The sequence below is a fragment of the Xyrauchen texanus genome, chromosome 31 (assembly GCF_025860055.1).
Source record: "Xyrauchen texanus isolate HMW12.3.18 chromosome 31, RBS_HiC_50CHRs, whole genome shotgun sequence".
NCBI lineage: Eukaryota > Metazoa > Chordata > Actinopteri > Cypriniformes > Catostomidae > Xyrauchen > Xyrauchen texanus.
Genome location: NC_068306.1, coordinates 9742007 through 9769305, shown reverse-complemented (window position 1 = coordinate 9769305; position 27299 = coordinate 9742007). Strand labels below are relative to the sequence as shown.

The window sequence follows — 27299 nt, the reverse complement described above, 5'->3', positions numbered from 1 at the left end:
TGAACAAATATGATTACTCATTCCATATTAATGCATTACCAATGACTAATGTATTTGGAATTTTTCTAATTACACTAGTTTAAAATGAAAAAATAAAAACAAATTAAAACTTGAAAAACAGTGGCTATGTTCGGAATGGATTACTAGCGCAGTGCTTACAGACAAACAACATACATGCATAGTATACACACAGTATTCTGCAGCATTAGTACACTGTTCCAAACTGCCAGTTTCAGTACATCAGCAAGCATGTCATCACAGTTCACATCACAAAATCCATGAGAATTATTAAGTGAATCATCAAATGTTAGTTTAAGGCCTCATTTATGTCCCCCAACACATTTCTTGTATCTTCAGTGTTATATTGTACAGTATATGGTTTTAAACATGCAGAGCACAGTACCAACCTGGTGCTGAGCTAATGTCTAATTTAGGGTGTGGCAGGGTGGAGGCATAATTAGCCTAATACGGGACCGGGTGTGTAGGATCACAACCCGGCCCCGCCCTCCGCCCTGCCACATAGGGGTATTACAGACTTACATTATGGTCTTCTGGCTGGTATTTGTCAACAGGAGGTCATCGGTCACGTATAAGGGTTGAAGAGAATGGCGGAAGCTCAAACAATAGATGTGTCACATGTTTTCACTACACCTGACTACACTGTACTTACTGAGGGCCCCAGACAACAAGCAATGACATGATCAGCACTTGTACCCATATACATGCACACACAAAACACATACACAGGAAAATGTTCATGTTAAATGCATGCTTGCATGTTCACAGGTATGCACTCACTTGAACAAACCCCTATCCTTAAATAAAAGAATTTGGCACATAACTCACACTGTTTGTGCTGCAGGCATGAATGACACCTCAAATCATATGGCTTGTTGTGGAGAGGTGTGCTAATACTTTTTTGAACAATCATAGTTTTCGCCTGATGGAAGGAAAATAAAAAAAATTGGAGAGATTTACAGTTGGGGCAGTTGTTAGCCACTTATCAACGACCTAAACGCCAATCAAAATACTTCAGCAATTTCCTTGTCACCACTTTGAACACCTTAGCAACCTCTCTGTACACCTTAGCAACCACTCAGAACAATCTTAGCAACCGCCAAGCAACCACTATACACACCTTAGCAGCCTCCTAGAAACCACTCTGAACATCTCAGCAACTTCCTGGCAACCACTCTGAACAACTTCCCTTACAAAAAATCTAAACTAGCCACAAACTTGCAGCAAATTTGCCACTCGTTATTTTCACATATAAATGAGCTTGTGATTTGCTGCAAATGTTTGCCAGAAGTTTTCAGTTCTTCACCGATTGTGGTGAACCTCCGGCAAACCTTTGGCAACAATGGACAATTTGCCGCAAGTTTGCCACAAAGCTCATTTGCATGTGAAAATTATCTGTGGCAAATTTGTGGCAAGTCTGCTGCAAATTTGCAGTGAACTCTCAATTTTTGTAAGGGCTAGCAACCTCCTTGCAAACACTCTAATCTCCTTAGTATATCTCCTAATCTTCTTACACCAGTGTAAACACTTAGAACACTTTAGCAACCTCTTAGCTACCACACTGAACACCTTTGCAACCTCCGAGCAACCACTTTAAACACCTTAGTGACCCCTAGTAACCACTCAAAACAGCTTAGCACCCTCTGGACAACCACTCTAAAAACCTTAGCATCCTCCTAGCCAACACTCTGAACACCTTAGCAACCTCCAAGCAACCACTCAAAACACCTTAGTAACCTACTAGCAACCATGCAGAACACCTTGGCAACCTATTAGCAAACACTCAGAACACACTAGCAACTTCCGAGCAACCACTTTGAACACATTATCATCCATTTAGCCACCACTGTGAATACATCTGCAACCCCTATGAACACATTAGCAACCCCCAAGCAACCACTGTGAACAGCCTAGCAACCTTATGGCAACCACTGTAAACACTTTAGCAACCTCTCAGCAAGCACTCTGAGCACCCTAGCAACCTCTGAGTAACCACTGCAAACACCTTAGCAACCTCTCAGCAATCACTGTGAACACCTTAGCAACCTCTCAGCATCCACTCTGAACATCTTCACAATGGCTTAACAAATCCCTGCTGATTCAAAAAAATTGTTAACCAGTCAAAGATTGTTTAATGGCCTTAGCTTGTTTAAAATGGTCTAGCTGGTATCCCAGCCTTGCTTAGTGGTGGTCAGATTGTCTTTCTTTCTTGGTGCACAAAATCTACCTAAAAGCAGAATATCAGACCAGCCTAACCAGATTTGGAGACTGGCTGAAACCAATAAAACAGCTAAGACTTTTATTTTTCTTCCTCCATCTGGGGTACTGGGAAAGTTCTCAGGCCAACATGCTCCAGCATCATTCCATAAATAACATATTTTTCATCTGAGAAAAACAATACACATATTAGAACAAATAAGACACAAACAAACTGAGTGATGAGATAATGGACACATACTGCATTGCTTGTCAATCCATGGGCCTAAAAACATTAATTCTATTGTTGCCCATCAACACAAAACAGTTGCTCGGTTCAGGGTGATTTTGAGCACGGCAGATTGACCCTGTTATTGCTGTGATAATTACTGCAGTGGAAACAGATCTAATTAGGGCTGGACTTTAATTACAGCCCTGGGGAACTGGGGCACAAAACCTCTCAAAAGACATACATGGAAAGGGTGTCACGCCTTTGAGAGGACATAATAAGGACCAGATCGGAACATGGATTTATTTTTTAGGGGATTGTGCCACTCGGAAACTAAGCCAAGTACGTCCTGAATGGGCATTTCTGTGCTCTGTGCCAAAAACTCTCATGAATAGGTTGAGAGAGAGGATCCCTATGCCAGCTACTACAGTATAAAGGACCCCCCAAACTAACCAGAGGCTCTGATATCTGTAAAAGATAGAGTGCTAAGCAAGGATGAGATTTTTCTGCGTTTGCTGTAGTGGATAGCTTCTTCTCAGTACCATTGTGAGAGAAATGTATATATATTTAGTATTTTAGTAGTTAAGACAAATGTAAATTGGTGCACATTAACCCTTGTGTAGTCTTAACATTCTGTATACTCCCCTTGTCCTAAGGGTGAAAATGACCCACCTTCACCAAACCCCTAAAATAAAGCAGCTTATTTGAATTTTAAACCCCAAATATATTTTGCACGAAGAAACAACCTGTCATTCATCACAAACTTTGTGAATATGTGGGTTTTACCACTTCACAGTGCAGAAAGACTCAATTCAATCAGTGGACACCACTCGTTTTTATTACAACACACCTGTCATAATTGTTTTCTTTACTAAAGTAGAGGTTTATTATTATTATTATTATTATTGCTAAAGGTTTTACGGTCTATACTTTGAGGGTCAGAACTGGCATCTCCTCCTCTTGCCTGCCCCAGCTGTAGCCTAAGGTGGATCAGGACAAGATTCAGCCCCCTGAAGAGCTTTCACAAGCGCTGCAGAGGCTGCTGTGCGGGGGAGACGCTCCCTTCTTTGAATGTGTGGGGTAACATGTGCCTTTCCCAGCTGCTCCAGGAACACCCACCTCTTGTTCCGCTTATCAGGCATCCAGGTAGGGTTGATCTTGTTCCATATCATGGAGGCATTGTATGAGGACACACCAATGATGTTATGGAAGTCATCCTCCTGCAGCTGTAAGTTCCAATTCCACGCCTCCTTTGTTGTGGATGACGGCTGACTTCCTGTCCTCACGATCACTGATATCAGCCATTTTGTGCAGAGTGCTCAGGAGGACCACATTCTTGTTCCTCTTTGGAAGGTAAGAAACTAGAGTGGTGGTGGGGGTGAAGGCAAACTTTGATGAGAATGCCTCTCTCCCCCTTGTTGCGAGGAGTGCAGGGGGGAGCTCAGGCTTGTTCTTTTTAACTGTGCCAACCATGGTGATCTTCCTCTTCAGGAGCTGCTGGCTGAGTTCATAAGAGGTGAAGAAATTGTCACACATGGCATTGTGCCCCCTCAGTCCATCTGTCGCATTAAGCACAACCCGCATCCCCTGGTTCTTCTCCGGGCCTCCACTGGTCGGCTTCCCTGTGTAGACTTGCATCTTCCAAGCGTAGCTGGATTGTGCATCACAGGCCACCCATATCTTGATGCCATACTTTGCTGGCCATATACTACAGGAAAGGACAGCGACCTACTGACAAAAGAGATTACTATCAGTAATTAGTATCAGTGTCACAGAAAACAATCACATAAATCAATGATATTACAGCAATACATAATAAAATAAACAGTGAAAATCACTTACATTACAGATATGAAAATAAAAATTTACCTCTGAATGGAACAAGTTGCTCATCCACTGTTACTTCAGGCCCAGGGTTGTAAAGGTATGGCAGACGCTCCACCCATTTCTCCCAGACCTCCCTTATGGCCGCCAGTTTGTCTCTCACACGTCTTGCAGGTCTTGACTCATGGTTATCAAATCAAATCATAGCATTCATGAGAAAGTGGCATCAGTGGCATCGTGGCATGGAAAATCGCCCTTCCACTCTCTGCATCCTAGAGACTACATGTAGCCTCGCCTCGGGACCTATTCACACCCGCTATGATTGTCTCCATATTTACGGAAACCCTCCAAATTTGTCATCTCTAGGATTATTTTTTTGATGGCTGTGTGATGAACATGTAGAAAGTTGAGGCGATGTCTTGGGCATGGGCAACTGCATGTCTTGCGGTCCCTAGGGTCATCCTTATGACATTTTGTGCTGCCATCCTTCCCTGGTTGTCATAGGGCCTATGGTGACAAGGACCATGTTATTTTGCTCTTCTTTGAAAAAATGTCTGCTTGGGGGATTTCTTCTTCATCTGAAGAAAATGCATCATGCTCTGGGTTGTATTCTTCCCCATCTTCTTCTTCAGATACCTCCTCCTCTTCTAAATCATTGTTTTCTAGTTCCTCCTGGACATCTGAAAAATGCGATCTGTTGTGCAATGAAATGTGCACTCATGGCTTCAACAAAGAAAGAACTGGGGGTACTGTCATTTGCAGCACATTTATAGCCTCTGACTACATTTCCCATTAGTAAACAATGCTTTCAAGAAATGTTTATTTTGTCTGAAATTTTGTTTATTTTGTCTGAGAACTTGAGTCATGTGTGGGGTCATGGAGGTGAGATGCTGCACATGCACAAGAAAGTTTTAGTTTTGTCTGAGTTCAATCAGTAGCACACAGAATCTCAATTTCTCATTGTGTTTGTGTGTGTGTGTGTGTGTGTGTTTGTTTGTGTGTCTCATTGTGGTTTTTGTGGTGTGTAAATTATTTTTATAACTGCTGGGTCAAATATTACCCTAAGCCAATCTTTGTACCCTGGTGGTGTACAGCTATCATGGAAATATGAACAAAGGCAATGCTTTACTTTTTCTAATGTTGGGGTCACTCTAGGAGAAGTCATCAAATTTCAAGTTAAATAAAAACATATATATAATAATTTAGCTGGTTTTCTGGTAAACATAGTGGCGGTTTTTGACTCTTAAGGCAACACAAGGGTTCATATTAAAAAAAGCTAAATTAAATCACTCCATTTTATGTGGGTGTGTGAACCCTTCCAGAACACATTGTGAAACCATTATCGAATACCGCTCACATTTTCTTTAGAAAATATAAAAATACACTTTGGGTCATGATAAAATACGTATGATAAAATGCTCCTCTAAACATGATTTGTGTGTAAGGGAAACATTGCTAGTGTCCATAGTCACCAGGACATTCATTGATTTGCATATAGAGTTAGGCTACATATAAGGCATGTTCAGAGAGAACAGATTAAATAGTCTGTATTGACTATAATGTGTGTTTGAGAGAAAAAACGAAACATGAATTCCAGCTGTCTGTTTAGAACAGACATTACATCACATTTATTACATTAAAGGCATAGTTAATCTAAAAGTTACAATTTTGCCATCATTTACTCAAACTCATGTTGTTTCAAATCCATATGACTGTCTTTTATTCTCTGGAACACATAAGGAGATGCTAGGCAGAATGTTAATCTCATTCACCATTCACTTTCATTGTATGGAAAACAGCGGCTATGAAATTGAATGGTGAATTAGACCAAAATTCTGCCTGGCACCTCCTTTTGAGATAAATAAATAAATAAATAAAGTCACAGGCTTTGGAACAACATGATGGTGAGCCTAAATAATGAGAGAATGTTCATTTTTGGGTGAACCATCCCTTTCAAGTGATGGAGTGAACAACTCACAAGTGCATTTTGTGATCAGTGCTCCACCTGCTTATTTATTTCATTAGGAGGCACACAATGAATTATAGCCTGATTTGTGCAGCCTCTTTGATCTGAGCAGTTAAAGAATACATTTTTTAATATACAGTATTGGTCTGTTACAATCACGTGTTACCACACGATGGGACTACAGCTTGTGTGTTTTTGCTGCCATCTTGTGGAGAACAACCAATTTACAGCACTGAAGCATCAACATATTTCATTGCTGCCATCTAGTGGTCATGTATTCACAATACAAAACACGAAATAGGAGAATTCTACCACCCACATAAATAAAATAAAATAAAATAAAGTAAAATAGAGAAACGCCTGGTATATGAATACAAATCAAAGTAGGCCTATTTCATTACAGTTTATACTTAATTTAAGCATCTAAAATCTAACGTGTATGTAATAACAACACAAAAGCCTGAATAGTAGCACTCCACCAAAAAACACAAAATAAAATATATGCATTTATGGTGTTTGATTACACAAAAAGTGTTTAATTTACATGCTGTAAAGGGATAGTTCACAAAAAAAATAAAAATAAAATAAAAATAAGACGTTCGTTCTTCTGTAGAACATAAACAAAGATTTTTAGAAGAATATCTCAGCTCTGTTGGTCCTCACAATGCAAGTGAATGGTGACCAGAACTCAGAAGATCCAAAAAGGACATTAAGGCAGCATAAAAGTAATCCATAAGACTCCAATGTTTAAATCCATATCTTTTGAAGTTTGATGATAGGTGTGGGTGAGACGTAGATCAATATTTAAATCCCTTTTTACTGTAAATCTTCACTTACACATTCAGCCACCTACTGGTTAGTACCAGTCAAAGGTGGCGATTTATAATTTAAAAAAAATAACGTATACATTGATCTGTTTCATCACCTATCATATCACTTAAGAAGATAATTTATGCTGCCGTTATGTGCTTTTTGGACCTTCAGAGTTCTGGCCACCATTCACTTGCATTGAATGAACCTACCGAGATGAGATATTCCTCTAAAAATCTTCAGTTCTGTTCTGCAAAAGAAAGAAAGTCATACACATTTGGGATACGTGAGGGTGAGTAAATGATGAGAGAATTTCTTTTTTTTTTTCCTATAATTTCTGGCCATGAGATTCACACATCTCAGGCATGATTTGTCTACAAATATTATAAGAGCTTGTTGAGAGGGTGTGTGTTCGTAGTGTCTGAAGTTTGGCTTGCATTAAGCAGAGAAGATACACATTCCTTATGGTTGTATGGGAATGAGGAGGATTATGAGCCGTTTTGGCTTTAAGATTAAAAAGGCAAAATATACATTCAATCAAGTTCAGTCTAAACAGGGATTATTATTCTTATTTTCACTGATTTATTTATTTGTTTGGTTGGTTAAAAACACGTAAAACTGTAAAGTTCCCAGTGGATGTCCTTAATTTTAATTTGGAGTATATTAAATCAGTCGTTCTTTACCTTTCTGACTCCAAGGCCCTTCATTGTCCAAGACAACATCCGAAGGCCCCTATTCCCCTGAAACGATGTGTTAAACTAAATAGATTAAAATAATTCATAATACATTCTTAATTGAATTTTAGGAATGGTCAGTTTATGTTGTAGGACAGATTTGAGTGGTTTTGATCATTTTCAAAACAATATATCCTTGGAAATTTGTTGAGGCCTCTATTGGGCACCAGCCCCAGATTGAGAACCACTGTACTAAATCACTCTTTCTTATACGATGTGCTTAACAATTACTGCATTAGAAATGGCGTAACAGTTATGATAAGGTTACGTGACCCCCTGAGATGTATACACATAAAAGTAAATCATAGCTATACCGCCATTGTGTCATATTTAAAAAAAACATATGTGTATATTAATCCCAAAGAAAATGTCAAGGCTTTCACATATACTTCATGCATAAAGAAATTTGTAAATATAAATTGAAATTGCTCAGGCTTGGAAAATACTGATGTGAATCTTCATAATTTGTAATGCATCAGTTGCCATGCAAAATAAACATGAATGTACTGACACATGACCCTGCAGTCACGTCTCTCTTCAATAAAAGGTAACGTAAACCTACTGGCCATTTCCAAACGCTTACATTAACGTTTTCATTTCACCCATTTGATTTATCTTTTCATTTGGTCAAATCCAAATATTATATTTCCCCTCGCACAGTAATCAAAGCCAAAGTTGTTCTTGTCTCATTGGAAAATGTTGTTTTGATGAAGTCTATGTTTAACAGGCCTAAAGGGTGAGCTGACCGCAGTTGTTGGCTGGTTACTTCAGACAGTCTCCCTTCACAGGCAATTAATGTGTGGCTCTCTCAGGGACCAGTACAGTCCAACCATGAAACGTCGAGAAAAAAAAAAGTGTCAGAATCAGACGAGTGCCCGACGGTGGGAATCTTTGTTTTAGGGTGGGTGTGCAATAAGCATGTTTGGCTTGCTTTGATTTACGAGTTTCAGATGGTAGAATTAACTGTTGTGTTACAAATGGGATCTTAACTAAGATACATGCTCTCATAATACATTACTGCATGAAATACTAAGAGCAAGTGTGAACAATTTCGAACATAGCCTTAGACTTTTGGCATGCATTAATTGTAATGTACAGTGGGGCTAAAGGCACACATGAAGGAAAATGTGCTATCAAGATTAATACAAAAAAAATATTGAAGGAGCAACATGAGTTGTGTGAAAAGAAATAACAACAGAAGGTTGTTTTGATTAAAATAAATGAATAAATATAAACAAACATATATAAAACACTTGGGGTATAGTGATATAATGCAGATATCGGGGCAATAGTTGCAGGGCAAAATTTGTCAGCTTATGCGAATACTTTTGAGACAAATTTGATTAACAACTAAGACCGTGTACATTCAAAATAACCACTACAGAAAAGGTTGCACCATTTCCTGCTATTTACCATCACATTTGGCATTTCATAACATCTCAAATATTCTATAAACGAATGAATCTCCATTATGATTGGATTAGTCAATGGGAGCTCACTTTAAATGTTTGTCATAACAAATCTATTCCCCTAACCCAACCCTAACCATAAGAAAAACAATGTGTTTAATGGGGGGCCTATAGTCCCTGCTACTATATATATTATACCCCAAATGCTACTCTTTCACTTTTTGGACAGTTGTTAAAAACGTTTCATTTAATCACATTGAACAAACCTAAAAATGACAAATAGGTATTTTGTCTCAAAATAATCATGATCATTTCAGAGATTCTCATTAGCTACCAAATTTGGCATAATTTTAAAAGTTATGACGCGCTTTATCAAATTACCTCAAAATCAACCTTCTCAACATTGCATGTGATGACCTCATGGATCAGGTAAATTCTGAGGTGAAGTAACAAACGTGTGTTTAGAAAAGTGCTGTGGTATTTATTGTTGCTTTTTAGTGTTTTAAGGGAAAATAAAATCAAAAAGAGCTTTGTTATATCCGGTTATGACCCTAACCTAACCCTAACCCTAATCTTTATGCTGGCTTTCTCAACCAGCCTTGGTGATTGTTTTGTTAATTCCACACTAACCCTTTCGGGAAGACCAGTGTTCAAGCCCCACAATACACACATTTTTAAATGAAGGTTTAAGAAAGCCTATTTGAGAACTATATGAGACTCTTTGAGATGAAATACAGTGTTTTATGAAGGGGCCATTTAGCTTTCTAGTCATAAGTAGATTTCAAATAAGTAATACATGCTTCTCTGTGTGGTGACACCTTGAGAACCACCATAGTATAGTGGTTAATTTCCTCTTCAGTGCCAACAGAGACAGCAGTTCAAGTGGGTAAAGTTTATAGCGGCCACCTTTGGGTGTTTTCCACTACACAGTACTACTCAACCCTGCTTGCTTTTTTGGGGTTTTCCACTGTGGAAAGTACCTGATACTTTTTTTAGTACCACCACGGTCGAGGTTCCAAGCGAGCCGAGCGATACTAAATGTGACGTCAAAATCCTGCAGATCACTGATTGGTCAGGGAGAATCGTCACTACCAGCGTCACTGGATTTCCGACACGTGATGTCAACCCGCTAGTTTTAAAGTTAGCAACAGCGATAACAATATAATTTGTTCACGAGACTTTCGGATTGTGAAAAAAGAAATGGCTGTGCACAAAACCATGCTGCGGTCAATAAACGAGGTGCAGATGGTCCACTCGTTAGCAAGGAGCGAAACGAAAATGTCTCCCAGGAAGTGTCTCAGCTGTTGGCCGCACACGGCTACCACGGGACCTACCAACATTGTAGGGAAAAGTAAAAAAAACTTAAGTGACTACAGAACCAAGGAAATGTGGAAGTGGTTCGACCAAATGGATGCTATCTAAACTGGCGAGCATTGGGAGGGAGTGCGCCCTGGACTGGTCCACGATGGAGGATGGTACGTTTTGTTACGTTAACTCTATACTCTGCTTGAAAGCTTCACTTTATTTAGTTGACCAGCTACTGGAAGCTTGTTTCTAAAACAACCAGGCCAATTTAACTGTTACTCTTGTGTAAAAAAAAAAAAAAATCACCATGCAACAACTGATTTATGCAGCACAATGAGCTAGTAGCTTACAGCTAGCGGTTGTGTTATTGTTTTGGTCAGTTTGTGTCATGTTTAAGATGATGTCCCAGCCATGTTGAGGCGGCACAACTATGACGATCATCCTATAATCCCACTCATGTTGAGGCGGCACTAAACTGCAGTGGAAAAACAAGCTCAGAAAAGTGAGTAGAGGAGAGTCGAACCGTAACGTGCCGAGGAAAAGTGCCTCTTGTGTGTCACATGAGGTGGGCAGGCCTACCTTGGGTCCATTTTCTGGTTAATCCCCAATCCACTTTTTTTGGAGAATTTGGGAGGTAAAACATGATGCCAGAGTCAAAATATGGATCATAGAATCAATTCTTGTTAAAAAAAAATAACATACTATTGCTTTCACCTAACCAAACTATATTATAGTTAAAAACATTACCTGGTGAAAGAAGGATCTGTTGTGATTATTAAGGATAATATTATTTATTGAACATTGGTGCCATATCATATGGCTGTTTCTGTCATTTAATTAAATAAGTGACAAGAGGTCTAACTTTAAAAGCAGTTATATTCAATGCGCCACACAAATCCATGAAATGATGGCGATGCGTTGTATTTGAATTGAACGAGGCTCTAAAACAATTAACATCCACCTGTACCTAATAAAAACGTCAACACTGAAAATATTTTCATTTTTAGGTGAACCATCCCTATAAGAATTATAAAAGTACCCTATGCACCTCCAATCAAAGCTTGCACCAATTTCTTTACATTATTACTGAATCATGGGTGTATCTTAAACCTAGTTTTAAAGGAGGTTTATTTAAAATGTTGATTTTCTGGCTTGGATTGGGAGTGTGGAAAAAGGTGTAAATTTACAGAAAAATCCTGTATGTACACGGCTTTCTTCATTGATTGTTTTCATTTCATGCATTCATTGAACCGGACCAAATGTACACTGTGTGTGTGTGTGTGCGCTGGTAAAATCATGATAAGTGAGTTAATTGCTCACATATTTGAAAATGTATGGTTCAAGACCAGAGAACCTTACGTGATTGTTCATTTTTCTTATCTGGTGGACAAATGACTCATTCAAAATGCAGAAATTACAAAAATGTACAGTCTTTATGTTATAAAAATAGAAATTTCATACAATGAAATACATTCAGCCCCCCCCCCCCCAGAGTGTACAGTTAAATAGCAACCATTCTGTGATATTTACACCACTCATTCTCCGTTTAATCAGTTCTTTTTTTGCCGGTCTCAAATCGGCCAATCTGGACTATTTAAGGTTCGGTGCAATTTTCTCTTCCTGGTGCTCTTGTTGGGGCTCTGAGGTTTGTAGTCTTCTCCAGAGCCAAAGTCCAGACTTTCCTGGTTATCTCTCCAGGTGTCCGGGGCAGGGGGTAAATCCTCTCCAGAAGAGTGCAACGGTCTTCCTAACACTTTATTCTGTAGTTCTGCGATGTCATGGCGAATGTCGGCCATAAGGAGCAAAAGGAAGTCAAAGGATCCAGGTGGGCCCTGAACACACAAATACACTCGTATCATATGGAAGTCCATCAGGTTAAGTCTGTAAGTACTCCCACAGACAAATAAGTGTTGGGTGGTAATGGATTACATGTAATCTGGATTATGAAATCAGATGACAAAATGGATTACATGATTACAGATTACATTATCTCAGGGACTAAAATATAAAAAAATAATTTCTTGATTTAATGAAGAGTGTAAATTAGTCAGGTTACCTAAAAAGAATAATATTACTGATTACAATTTTGCTTGTTAGTGTAATTGGTAATCTGTACTGGATTACATTTTAGAAGTACTCTACCCAACACTGCTCATAATAAATCTAATCTAATAAAACACCTCAATCTCTACAGTATGTCAAATTTAGGGGCTTGTTCTGCAATTTCTGTTTGGACATGGAGGTTTTAAAAAGAAGGCTTAGTTCAAGAGTCCATGATTGCCAAACTGTTTTAAATTTCGGGAGTGAATCCCCAAAATTACAGTAATCCACCATCAACCACCATTAGTAAACCAATGTTTAGTAAACCACAATCGGCAGAAGTTTTTAACTTTACTCAGAAGTTTTTAAAAAAAAACCTATAACAATCTTCTACTTGACTTCTACTTGATGTAGTATTTTAAGAGAGAGAAATTAAAGCATAGACAGACCAACACTGTGAGAAAATCAAATGTAAACAAAAGGTAAGAGTGAAAAGGACAATACAGACAAATATATTACAGAACCAAACACCATGAGAGAAAATTGCATGATAAAAAATTCTTACTGGAGGTCCAGAAAGGCCGGGAAGCCCTCTCTCTCCCTGGAGAATCCAAACAAATATTTGGGTTAGCAGGATTACAGTAAAGAAGCCAAGAGAAGTCCAAAGGGACAGTTCGTGCCAGCTATCTCTCAGAAACACGATAGCAGGTGAGAAAACAATCACTGGCAACATCAACATTAGACATCCTTACTCTTTCTTTCAACATCTTTCATGCCAAAAAATTCACCACTACACAGAGCAATTTGGCTGGTAAATAAAACCAAAAGCCGGAAACTAGTTTATTCAGCAATCAGAGTGTATATAAATTTTACTGTAGCACTTTTTCTGCGCCTCATTTGGAGTTGGTTTATAGCTCATTTGGGGTGAGGTATGGCACTAGGTACCACACAGACAGACTTTTTGCGATATTGACCCCTCTGTAGGGATTATGTAGGGTCAGGGTTCACACAGAGGTAGTGAGCGAGGCCAGATGGTTTTGATTTGTGAACACAAAGCCAAAAACATAACAGAAACGCTTTCTATATAAACATGTAACCGAGACGACCATGGATGACAGTGCACACTTGTTGGAAAAGTATGCTGAGTGTATGCTTCTGGCCTAAGAGTTATTTTGGTGGCGTTATACAATATTTGTCTCCAACACAGTAAAAAAGCCTGCTATAGCTCAACCTACACAAATGTTAGCAATAACATGAGTTTATACTACTTTAGATCCAAAACTTGATATCCCATTTCAAAGCACTGTGCTTTCAAAGTCTGTTATATGGACCCCCTGCTGACTTCTAGGGAAAAGGTAGTACACATTACATTTGATTTAGACCTGTTTGGACTTGTATTTATCTGTACTTCACTAAGCGTTACATAATAATAGAAAACATGTAACATATACTCACAAAGAGAGTGTTGAAGTTCCTTGGTGTAATTAAACTGGTAATATTTCACCTAATCAAATCATATTTTACATTTCCAGACTATAATAATGGTATTTTGAAATACCAGACATTCCACGTGTCCTGCCATATACGATGTCATATTTTTTACATTGTGTTCCTCTTTGACCTGACATCCAAAAATTAATTTAATTAGTGATAAGTCACAACTGAATTCAAACATCTTTATCTTGTTTTTCCAAATATTTGCATTTCGAACATGGAATATAGAACATTTGAAAAGTCAAGGATGGAGATAAAAATAGATTGAAATCATACTGTACCTTCATGCCATCTTTCCCTGGTGCCCCAGGAGGACCCTGCACACACACACACACACACACACACACACACACACACACACACACACACACACACACACACACACACTCTTATTAAACATACAACAACTTATAAATTGGCAGAGGCTATTTGGAACCAATTGTAAATGGCAACCAAAAGTATCTTCTTGGCAAAACATGTGCAAACAGTGTTAGATGTTATTAGCACCCTGGTGCAAATAATAAATGCATTCCTAATTAAATACTAACATACAGTGTAGTATAGGGGCATCACATGTTTATTGTGTTTATTTAGAATCCCAGACACCCTACACCAACCCCTAAACTTAACCCTGATCCTAACATTTCCTTACAAAATTAACCATGGCTTTCCTACAGTAACCATAGTATCACCATGGTATTTTGTCGTAAAATTATAGTAACCACAAAATTAAAACATGGTTCCTATAGTAACACAGTGTTACTGTAATACAAATATGGCTTCCGCCAAAATACATGGTTACTATAAATATTGCTATTGTAAAACCACCAGAAGTTTACCCGGATCAAACCTTTCTATAACTCTCGGTCCTTCACACTGACCAAATCACTGTGAGGAAATCAACCTTTATATACATTTTTATAATAAGTAGCATTAAAAGGAAATATAAGGAGTGGAGACAGGAAAAAGTATGGGGAAGACACAACCACAGCATCTATTACACACTACACCATTGATGCAACACTTGAGCATGCACATTGTCTTTAATTTCAATGTTACACCAGACTATTTGAGCGCAAATAGCCACACTGTGTGGCAGGTGCAAATAGTCACTCCCAAAAAAAAAAATATATTTTTCATTAGAATGAAAAACAGTCATATGGTTTATCATACAGGCGCATGTGTCACAACATATAGCTTTATTTATTTATTTTTTTTATTAAAGAGAACTGCATTCCTGATTCTTAAAATATAATAAAATAATAATAAGATATAACATTAAAACCTGTCATGTCTTTAGACTTATCTGCAAAAATATGCAATTGTTTATGCTTGAGTTATGAAGTGTATAATTGTATTCCAACACACTACATAAACAGCTTTTTATAATAATAATAAATAAATAAATAAATAATATATTAATAAATCCACATGCCAGCCAAGGGTCAATTAATGGGGCCCTCGGCACTCCAAGAAAGTCATATTTAATGTAGATTCACCAAATACAAGATTTGATGGTCCTACTCATTCAACTAAAAAAAAAACTACAAATCCAATCATGCTTGTCAACAGTAGATCTGAGTAGCATTTGCAGCACAGGATGGAAAAATGGATTCATAGATATAAAAATAATGCTCTGAAATGTGGGTCTTAATGCAGATGATTAGGTAAAGCTGGTTTCGGCAGAAGGTAACATCAACATTCCATTGCAACAGGAGCAACAACTCACACCGAATAGGAGTACATGGATGGAGTATCTTAAGAAGATCAGCAAACCATCTTGGGGTGCTTTAAGCTGTTTGGTTTTTCTTTCTTTCCAGCAGGGTTCACACATTTACAAATACATCAACAATCTGGCCTTTAGCTGGTCTCACAGTTGGGCCAAGCTGTACTTCAACCTTTTTAGCTGGTGACCATTTGGTCTCTCAGCCTGACAAGCGCCAAATAACCAGCTTAGTCTGTTCCAAACTGCTTGACGTCTCAATTATCAAATAATAAAAAAGAAACTTTAAGCACCAACTAAATTCATGCTATGAGCCACAACCCTCGAGCATTGAAGGTCCCATGTTTCTACGTCTAAGCCTTATACATTTTTTACACAACTTCAGCAACAAGGTCTTTTTTCTTCATTGATGGCTCACACTTTAATGATGAGGTCCAATGTATTAAAAGCAACAGGTCGACACTGTTGGACAAGTTAACTGCTGGCCCTGAGAACAACACGGGCCAAGGAAAGCAACACCTGAGCAACAATATGGCCAGCGTTTTCTTTGTTATTGCAATTATCATTTGTCAACTTAAACATAGGATGAATGTTGTGCTTTGGCATATTGAGAAATTTTGCATCTATGCATGCAGAGACTTTTGAGAATGGTTTGGACGGACACACACACACACACACACACACACACACACACACACACACACACACACACACACGCACACACGGAGCACACTCCTCACATTTTTGTAAATATTTGATTATATCTTTTCATGTGACAACAATCAAGAAATGACACGTTGCTACAATATAAAAAAGTAGTGAGTGTACAGCTTGTATAACAGTGTAAATTTGCTGTCCCCTCAAAATAACTCAACACCCAGCCATTAATGTCTAAACCGCTGGCAACAAAAGTGAGTACACCCCCAAGTGAAAATGTCTAAATTGGGCCCGAAGTGTCAATAATTTGTGTGGCCACCATTATTTTCCGGCAATGCTTTAACCCTCTTGGGCATGGCGTTCACCAGAGCTTCACAGGTTGCCACTGGAGTCCTCTTCCACTCCTCCATGACAACATCACGGAGCTGGTGGATGTTAGAGACTGTGTGCTCCTCCACCTTCTGTTTGTGGATGCCCCACAGATGTTTAATAGGGTTTAGCTCTGGAGACATGCTTGGCCAGTCCATCACCTTCACCCTCAGCTTCTTTAGCAAGGCAGTGGTCGTCTTGGAGGTGTGTTTGGGGTCGCTATCATGCTGGAATACTGCCCTGCGGCCCAGTCTCCGAAGGAGGGGATCATGCTCTGTTTCAGTACGTCAACATACATGTTGGCATTCATGGTTCCCTCAATGCAGCCCCAGACCATGACACTCCCACAACCATGCTTGTCTGTAGGCAAGACACACTTGTCTTTGTACTCCTCCTGGTTTCCGCCACACACGCTTGACACCTTCTGAACCAAATAAGTTTATCTTGGTCTCATCAGACCACAGGACATGGTTCTGGTAATCCATGTCCTTAGTCTGCTTGTCTTCAGCAAACTGTTTGCGGGCTTTCTTGTGCATCATCTTTAGAAGAGGCTTCCTTCTGGGATGACTGCCATGCAGACCAATTTGATGCAGTGTAAGGCGTATGGTCTGAGCAGTGACAGGCTGACCCCCCACCCCTTCAACCTGTGCAGCAATGCTGGCAGCACTCATACGTCTATTTCCAAAAGACAACCTCTGGATATGACGTGGAGCACGTGCACTCAACTTCTTTGGTTGACCATGGCGAGGCCTGTTCTGAATGGAACCTGTGCTGTTAAACCGCTGGTCTTGGCCACAGTGCTGCAGCTCAGTGTCAGGGTCTTGGCAATTTTCTTATAGCCTAGGCCATCTTTATGTAGAGCAACAATTTTTTTTTCAGATCCTCAGAGTTCTTTGCCATGAGGTGCCATGTTGAACTTCCAGTGACCAGTATGAGAGCGATGACACCAAATTTAACACACCTGCTCCCCATTCACACCTGAGACCTTGTAACACTAACGAGTCACATGACATCGGGGAGGGAAAATGGCTAATTGGGCCCAATTTGGACATTTTCACTTAGGAGTGTATTCAATTTTGTTGCCAGCGGTGCAAACATTAATGGCTGTGTGTGAGTTATTTTGAAGGGACAGCAAATGTACACTGTTATACAAGCTGTACACTCACTACTTTACATTGTAGCAAATTGTCATTTCTTCAGTTTTGTCACATGAAAAGATATAATCAAATATTTACAAAAATGTGAGGGGTGTACTCACTTTTGTGAGATATATAAGTAAATCTGTCCTGGTTTCAACCCCACCTGCTCAGCCACCCCCCTTCAGTGAGTCAGAGTTCAGCCAGCTGAAGGTCATGGGGTTTAGGGGACACATGTTCAAGTGCTAGCCCAGGCGGCGGTGACTCAGCTAGGCATGATCTGATACAGCACGCATCTGATCTGGAGAACTGAAAACCTGCTGCTTAATTGCACTCAGACACGGTTAAAACGGATCTGTTTCTAAGCCAAGAAGGGAAATTTAACAGGATTATATAACTCATAATGAGAACTCTAATTTGTCTTATTTCGCAAATAAGAGTTCATAGTGCCATGTAAAACCTGGGACTAAAAACAACTTTTTCATTTTGATAAAATTCAGTACGTTCGTCACTTCTCAACGGAGCTTACCTAATGCCTACGTTATACGCCAGAACTTGACACTCTTGAGCGGTAAATGAGCGGATGGCTGTTACCAGGAGCCAGTGATTATTGTTTATTAGTTATTAATATGGATATTTTTCTTACAAAAATGCATCGCTTCAGAAGGCCTTTATTGACCCCCTGGAGCTGTATGGATTATTTTTTTGATGGATGCGCTTTTTTGCCTTCAAAATCAAAAAGGTACCACTCCTCTTATAAAGCTTAGTTTTATAATGGGAAGAGCCAGGATATTTTTTTTATATAACTCAGATTGTGTTTGGCTGAAAGAAGTCATATACACCTAGGATGGCATGAGGGTGTGCAAATTATGGGATAATTAAACTTTTTGGGGGAATTAACCCTTTAAGTCCACCAAATCTACTGCTGTTCCTGGCTGTCTTATACCAGCTTTTTTGCATATCCTACCGAAAAATCTTTATGTTGGAAAGATTGGCACACGTTTATTTTTAACAAGATACAGCATTATTTTTGTCTAAATTTAGACTAAAATGTTTGTCTGATTTTAATGGTTTTTGCAGCACATTACAGCATGGACTGTTTTTCAAATCTCTCATAATTTGACACAGGTTTTACAAAGCAAAAAAAATATACACAATTCAGCCACAACATTACAACCATCTGCCCAATATTGTGTAGGCCCCCATCGTGTTGCCAAAACAGCGCCAACCCGCATCTCAGAATAGCATTCTGCGATTATTCTTCTCACCACAATTATACAGAGCAGTTATCTGAGTTACCATAGACTTCGTCAGTTCAAACCAGTCTGGCTATTCTCTGTTGACCTCTCTCATCAACAAGGCCTTTCCATCCACAGAACTGCTGCTCACTGGATTTGTTTTGTTTTTGGTACCATTCTGAGTAACTTCTAGAGACCGTTGTGTGTGAAAATCCCAGGAGATCAGAAGTTACAGAAATACTCAAAACAGTCCATCTGGCACCACAATCATGCCACGGTCCAAATAACTGAAATCATAGTGGATGAGATAGGTCAACAGAGAATGGTTAGACTGGTTCAAACGAACAAAGTCTACGGTAACTCTGATAACCCCTCTGTACAATTGTGGTGAGAAGAATAATCGCAGAATGCCATTCTGAAATGTGGGTTGGAACTGATTTGGCGGCACACACACATACATATATATACACTGCACATACCATCCTTCAAACTTTAAGCTTATTTCGGAACCACCAATTCATCTGCAGCATTGGAAGTTCAAATATATTTTTTAATGACTTCTGTGGATATAAAGCAGATCTTGCACCTGTTGATCTAGTTTCAGTCTGGCCTGCTGAAACTATTAAGGGTCCCTGTAAAAACTTCCAAAAACACAAGGAATTCCACATCTAAGATTGCTCAAAACTGATGATGTCCCAAATGAGACCAGTCATTACACTCAGCATTCATGACCTACAAGTACAAGTATTTCAAGTAAAAATAAAATGTAAGTGTAGAAAGAAAACATTCAGGGACATTTCCACTGTAAACAACAGACCATTGCACAGCATATCTACAAAATATCCACGGTCGTGAACTTTGACTTTGTCTCTGGAGGCTAGATACACATATGCGGCAAAGTGACGATTCGGGTAAAAAGGTTAACATTAGAAAGGCTGATGTGATTCATGTCGCTTGTAATTTGAGTGTGTGTGTGAGATGATAATTCATTATGTCCGTTGGTCAGGGGAAGTGTGAAAGAGGAATGAGGGTTAAAAATTAGTAACAGGAAGTGAAAAGCGTGTCATTTACGATAGCAACCACAGGTCAACACTCTATGACACCACCATACTGTGCTCAGAAACACAGCTCGTCGCAATAAATCAGCAAATGAAGCAAATTAAGAATGAAGAATTAAGTTCTAGAATCTAAAAGGCCAAGAATAACTATTAGGAGGATACTCGGCATCTTAAGAATGCAAGTACTGTGACATATATAATCTTAACACCAAGGGTGCTCTCAATCCTACCCTGGAGACCGAACTTCCTGCAGTGTGTCTAAAGGCCTTTTCACACATAGTCTGACTTTGACAAAAAACAAAACTAATTTAAAACAACAATACAGAATCTAAAATATTGCACTGTGATTATATGTCAGTCTTTTATGCAGAGGAAGAAGGTGAATATATATATTTTTTCACACAACAGAAAATTTCATTATTGGTGCAAATATGTTTTTTTACTTCTGTGTCATTTCATCACTTCAGATGTTGTGTGGTCAAACCTTTTCGCAATCAGTCATGAGACATACGATAACCAAGTCTTGATGCATCTTTTGAACATACACAAACAAGATTTGTGGGCTGTGGCAGAGGGAAGATTTAAAACAAATAACGACTTCAATCTGAATGCATTTTTCCATCAGTGCTGCTATTCAATAGGATGTTAAAGCAAACATGCACAAGACGGAAATCTTTGACTGTTGAGAAACATATTTTTTTAGTATCCCATGCAGAAGCCCCAGAATGTTATTAAAGATATGTGAAGTTAAAGGGGCACTTAGTAACTTGTTATCTGTCATCATGGACTTGGCAGTGTGAATGTAAAACTTTAGTAGGGAAAAAATTACTCTCCGTGCTGCGTCAAACTTTTTTTTTTAAGGGAAAGAATAAAATAAATAATTGTAAACAGCCCCTGGCACTTCCTTATGTGTTTCAGAGAAGAAGAAAAAAAGACATACAGTTTTGAAATTACATGAGGGTGAATACATTATTATATCCTGGTCATTTTTGGGTGTACAAGTTCTATAACCATTTCAACAAACCCAAACCAGCTAATTGATGTCTTGCGGTTCACTTGAAAATTACAGGCAGGTGTGTTAAAGGAGGGCACCGCAGCTTTTCATCCTTTAATAAGTCTTAATATACAAGAACCAGCTGGTTTTCACTTTATAAAATCAAAAGCTGAAGAATGAGTTTATCTTTGTGACAGAGATAAACTGCAAAACAAAAACAACACTAATGCCTTGTGTCATACCTGTGGCAGAAAGCGATAAGAATGTATCGCTTAAGAACATATGCGATTCTGAGAGAAAAGCTCTCACTTTCTGAGCTAGGCTAGTGATTACAATTACATATGCAGTAATACAAACTGGAGCAGATTAGCTCTTCATTTTTCAGAAATCAGAGAGTTAATGATCCTGATTACAGCTGACTTAATGCATGATTGTGTTGTTTCCTGATGACTCATGAGGTGTGATATAATGCATACCATTGGACCACGCCGACCTTGTTTGATATGAGAGAGGTCTGGAGAGGGACCAATGGGCCCCATGTCACCACGAGGGCCAGGCAAGCCTGGTGGCCCCATCTGTCCAGGAGGGCCAGTGGAACCTTTGTGTCCTGGGCTCCCTGTGAGACAAAGAAAGACGGATAAAGAGAGAGCTCAAATCAATGGAACTGAATATGTAAAAAGTTTTTGGTATTATTAAGAAGTATAATACCTTTTGCTAAATCACATGAGAGCAAAAGGCCCTTACCTAAAGGCCCAGGTGGCCCAGGAGGTCCAGGTCTTGTCAGCATCTTTTCATTGGTCGTCTGCTTATTCACCTCTGTGTTGCTTGGCAACATGGCCATCTGAGGAAAGAAAAGTTGGACATGTCGCACCAATTATCCCAGGTCTCAAAGTTTTTCATGCTTAATTTCTAAAAAGGTTTTACGTAATCAATGATCGTGATTATATGATCGAATCTCTATTTAAGATAACCACGATCACTGTGCACTTTAAATTTCAATCATGCATTGCTATCCAAATAAGGGAATTTATAGAAAAAAATGTAAGTGTCATGAAATGCACATTTTATGTATCCTTTTCTAGTGTGGTATGCAAAATATATGTAATAGATATATAAAAATGTAATTATAATAATCAATACTAATACTATTATTACTATTATAAATATAATACTAATGTGGGCAGGGTTCCAAAAACAACAACCAAAAAACAATAACAACAAGGGTGTGAATGGAAAATGGACTTCAAATATTTTAAAGTATTTTAATATTTAGAACATTATAAAGTTTTAAAGTTTGTGTAAAAACTACTTTTTTCTAAAGATAAGTTTTAAGCTTACAATGTAACTGATATGAACAAAATGGACAACTACATCATTAAATCACAATTATTTGTATGAAAATTAATCACCAGCCAAAATTTCATATTCGTGAAAGTCCTATGAACTACCTTCAAACACTGGAATAGTCAAATCTGATTTCTGAAGTTTAACAGAACCAAGAGAGCAAAAATTGCTGTCAATATTAAACAAATGTCAGAGGAACACATCTAGTGTTTCAATTGTCTGACAGTACAGACAGAGCAGTCTTACAGCAGAGAATGACTAAAAGTTGTGATATTAATGGAAACACTGTAGAGAATTTTAACAAAATGAAATGCCCACAGTTACATTGAGTATGCAATCTGATCTATAAACTGTAACATCTGTATACATACCGTTTGGAACAACAAGAAACCCCTGATTAATTAGGTTATTTGCCTAGACATAGGATCAGTTCAAAGAACTGGAGTCTCTTTGGATGAACTGGAAGGATCCATTACCTGCCAACCTCTGAGCTTTGGACAACAGAGCACACACTCACACACAGACCTTTGAGGTCTCACCACACACGGTAGATATAGCCCTAGGTGTAACTCATAAATCTATGTGAGTGTCTGTGTTCAACCCATTGCAAGCAATTTAAAACCCCATTTGTCCTTTTTTCTGGTTTTGATTTGCGTTGGTTCCTTGGACGGCGTATATTTCAATCCCATCTTGCACCGAATGCCAATGTCAACCACTTACAACGCCACAAGTGATTAGCAGAATGATTTGCTATGAAGAACAGTCCATTTCACATAAAAGATCAGCTTTTGAACTAACACTAAAGCTCAGTTGCATTTGATTCCTTTAAAGTTTGATGTTAGCATGCTAAGCTAATGTGACACTTAAAACTAAATAGTCCACACAAAAAATGGGTACAATAGTAAGTTTTTACTTAGATTAACTTATTTCTATTGATATTTTCTGGTAGTAAATGAAATATAATAATATTTAAAACCTGCATTACATTACTAGATTGGCTTCTCCACAATGAAAAACTTTGAGGCTGCCTAAGATTTTACCCAAAATAAGTTATCTTGGCAGCTGTTCAGACCTAACATGCCTTGCGCTAAAAAGGTAGATGAACAGAACCCAGGACAGAACCAAGGCATATCGTTTTTAAAAGCTGATGCTCTTTTTAACCTGACACAGCTTATACAAACCGCACTGCACCTGAGCGATATGCAGAGAAAAAGCGAGACACCACACAACGGTTAAAGACGTCCATCTAGCGTATGTTTACATAGAAAACAATTCAAAAACAGTGCAGACGGGTGCAAAAACGCATTGTGTGAACGGCCCTTTAGAAGGCAGCCTATAACTTTTGGAACAGCCGAAGTGTCAGGAGTGCACCTATAATGCCTTAAAATACTGACTAGGTATGCAGGTACCTAGCCAGTATTTTAAGACATTATAGGCACACTCCTGACACTAGGTTTTGGGACAGAGTACAATGACCAAATGAGGTAAGAGGTGAGAGGTGTATTAAAAAAATTATAAATAAAAACAGGAAATAAAGCTACTCAAGCAAGCCAATATAACTATCCAAACAAGGTAAAGCAACAGGGGAGAAGTTACAAAACTAGTCTGAGAAAGAATCTGTAACAACCATATCAGAGTATTTGTGCATACCTTTATCATAGAACATTAATTCTAGCATCACTCTCACTGGTCTACATGTACTCCATTCCCTCAATCTGTTCCCTCATAGCCTATAGGACCACACATGTGAGAGCTATATATCAAGCCATGACCATGAGGGTGCTGAGTGGATTTGTTGACAGTCTCACTTTGACTGCAGAACACTGAATTCGCACCCTTACCCTGACTAAACAACATTCTGCAAGTTCAACGTGATTTACTAGCCTGCGGCAAGGACAGACATAAGTCACAGTACCAGATTTCTCAGGCGTTTGGGACGTGTTTTATTGCTTTTTATTTCTTCTATAATGTTAGCAACATGTCCTCAAAGACTTGTATAACCTGAGTCCCACCGGCTAGTGAAATATTGGCAGGTAGGCTCTCGTTGGGTCGGCTCAGGTCTATGGATGAGGACATACATATAAAACTAAATCGGTTGTTTATTTTAATGGCTAAGGCCATGGAGGGTCCTGCAGACAAAATAGGTTAAGAGTGATAGGTGCTGGATTGGGGTACCTTCTGTTTGAGTTGGAGAACAGTTATCTTCATCTGATGGAAGTCCTCACATGTGGCCGAGCATGTTCCCGCTATCATGACGTTGTCTGACTTCTCAAAAAGTGGAGCTACAAAAGATACAAAAACACATAGTGCATGGGGAATTTAAAGCTGAAGTGTGTGATTTCTGTGCAACTAGCATCACCAAAATGAATTGCAAAAATATTGACTTTTCAAACATGTTTCCTGAATTCTCTGTCTGCCATTCATTTGTCAGACCTCATTTAAAAAGGACTTTAAGTTTTGAAAAACTTTCCCTTACATATTAACATACATTAAACGTTAACCTACAATCTTGATGTTGATATAAAACTACTTTTAATAGACATGTTATGCATCAATTACCTAGAACAGAAATGTTCTAGCTCATTCAATCCTGCCAAAGTTCTGCTCAGTTGTATCACAATCTCTTTTGAGATGCCTACAACTTAGTTTGACTCGCTGCTGATAACCTCATCTGATCCAACCACTGTAATCTCAGTGGCCTGGAATTCCCAGAATTCTTGTTTTGCATGTCTGGATTGTGGCAACCAAGAGCATCCTGAAAAATCGTCTTTTTTGTGCTCGCACTGACCCAAAAGAGAGGAAACAGCACACAGGAAACCCTGACAGACTGACACGCTCCACAAGGAGGACTAGAGATAGATTGGAGGGGGGGGGGTGATTGACGCTAACGCCAAGTCATTAACCACAATGGGTCAGTGAACTTCCTGCTGGGAGGAAGGAAGCAATGTCTTATAAATGTGTCAAACCAGAAGAGGCTCCAGTATGTTTTTTAAATATATATATAGTGGGGTGGGATAAAAAGTTAAGCCATGTTTGACATGAAATCAGAGCAAGTGCTGCTCTTGGCAAGCAACCAATGTCCAATCACACTGGAGCCTTAGATTTTTCCTCAAGATCCATGTTTCAAAAATAAAACAAATTGATTGTGCAAAAAAACATCCTGTAAACAAATGCACATATTATTGCCAATATTTACATCAACACCACATATGCCACCCCAGTCATGGTGAGGCAATACGGATGAAGTACGATGATAGGGGTCTGCCAAACTTTTATAAAAAGTAAACTTTTTTACTTTTATTCCAAGATGCTAATCTTCTTACCACAATTGCACAGAGCGGTGATCTGAGTTACCGTAGACTTTGTCAGCTCGAACCAGTCTGGCTATTCTCTGTTGACCTTCTCATCAGCAAGGCGTTTCCGTCAGCAGAACTGCCGCTCACTGGATGCGTTTTTGTCACAATTCTGAGTAAATTCTAGAGACTGTTGTGTGTGAAAATCCCAGGAGATCAGCAGTTACCGAAATACTCAAACCAGTCCATCTGGCAGCAACAATCATCCATGGAATTATCTAATCAGCCAATCATGTGGCAGCAGTGCAGTGCATATAATCGTGCAGTGCATATAATCATGCAGATACGGGTCAGGAGCTTTAGTTAAAGTTCACATCAACCATCAGAATGGGGAAAAACGTGATCTCAGATTTCGAACATGGCATGATTTGAGCCAGATGGGCTGGTTTGAGTATTTCTGTAACTGCTGATCTCTTGGGATTTTCACACACAACAGTCTCTAGAATTTACTCCTTATAGTGCCAAAAATAAAAAATATCCAGTGAGTGGCAGTTATGCAGTCAGCAACACTTTGTTGATGAGAGAGGTCAACGGAAAATTGCCAGACTGGTTTGAGCTGACAGAAAGGCTACGGTAACTCCGATAACCCTTCTAAACCATTGTATTGAGCAGAATAGCATCTCAGAATGCACAACATGTCAAACCTCGAGGCGAATGGGCTACAACAGTAGTGTAGAAGACCACGTCAGGTTTCACGTCTGTCAGCCAAGAAAAGAAAGCTGAGGCTGCAGTGGGTCTACCATCTGTGTACCTCAGCAGAAATCCAGATTCATCAGACCAGGCAGTTTTTCCATTCTTTAATTGTCCAGTTTTGGTGAGCTTTTGCCCACTGGTACTGAGTGTCATGGAGTTTACATTCGGTGTGAATAGCTGCTAAGAACATGGCCAAAAGAAGCTATCTTAGGAGGCAGAATATTTATTTTACCTTTTGGGACAGCACTTTTGTCTGGAGAGCACCTGTGATGCCTTAAAATGCTGTCTAGGTAGGGAGCTCACTTGGTTTCGAAAAAGTGCAACAACCAAGATCCAAAAAGAAAACAGACACGTAACATGGAGAGTACACTCACCTCTTTCGCCCTTGGTGCATGTTTTTCCATCATCCTCTAGGTAGAAGCCTCTCTTGCAATCACAGCGATAGCTGCCAGGGGTGTTCACACAGATCTGTGAGCACACCGTCTCATTATTGTTGGCACATTCATCAATGTCTGATGCAAGAACAGAGAGTGATAGTGTGAGGAACAGAAAGTTGGCAAAGTGTAAGGACATGATATTTGCTCCTCGGGCTATATGGAACTCTTCTGTGAGATCGGCCTGAGAAACTAAATTTGACATCAAATCAACTTAACACTTCAGCATTGAGAAACATACAGTGATATAAAATAAATATTGCGAAATTGAGCCC

At 39.0% G+C, this 27299-nt stretch overlaps 2 protein-coding genes and 1 pseudogene across 2 annotated transcripts in view; 1 reads left to right on the top strand and 2 right to left on the bottom strand.

Annotated features, from left to right (window-relative positions):
• The window catches only part of LOC127624804 (calpastatin-like), a 711053-nt gene that overhangs the window by 578644 nt on the left and 105110 nt on the right, over positions 1 to 27299 (top strand). The window lies entirely within an intron of this gene.
• Positions 3424 to 11081, bottom strand: LOC127624537 (uncharacterized; annotated as a pseudogene).
• Positions 11974 to 27299, bottom strand: part of LOC127624833 (collagen and calcium-binding EGF domain-containing protein 1) — a 57655-nt gene continuing 42329 nt past the window's right edge. The window contains exons 5-11 of the mRNA XM_052099785.1: positions 26965 to 27102; positions 24720 to 24826; positions 21945 to 22041; positions 21677 to 21816; positions 14307 to 14342; positions 13097 to 13132; positions 11974 to 12323 (exon numbers count right to left, since the gene is read on the bottom strand). Coding sequence (XP_051955745.1) covers positions 12063 to 12323; positions 13097 to 13132; positions 14307 to 14342; positions 21677 to 21816; positions 21945 to 22041; positions 24720 to 24826; positions 26965 to 27102 — 815 coding nt within the window. The 3' untranslated portion in view covers positions 11974 to 12062. The remainder of the gene's footprint in view (positions 12324 to 13096; positions 13133 to 14306; positions 14343 to 21676; positions 21817 to 21944; positions 22042 to 24719; positions 24827 to 26964; positions 27103 to 27299) is intronic.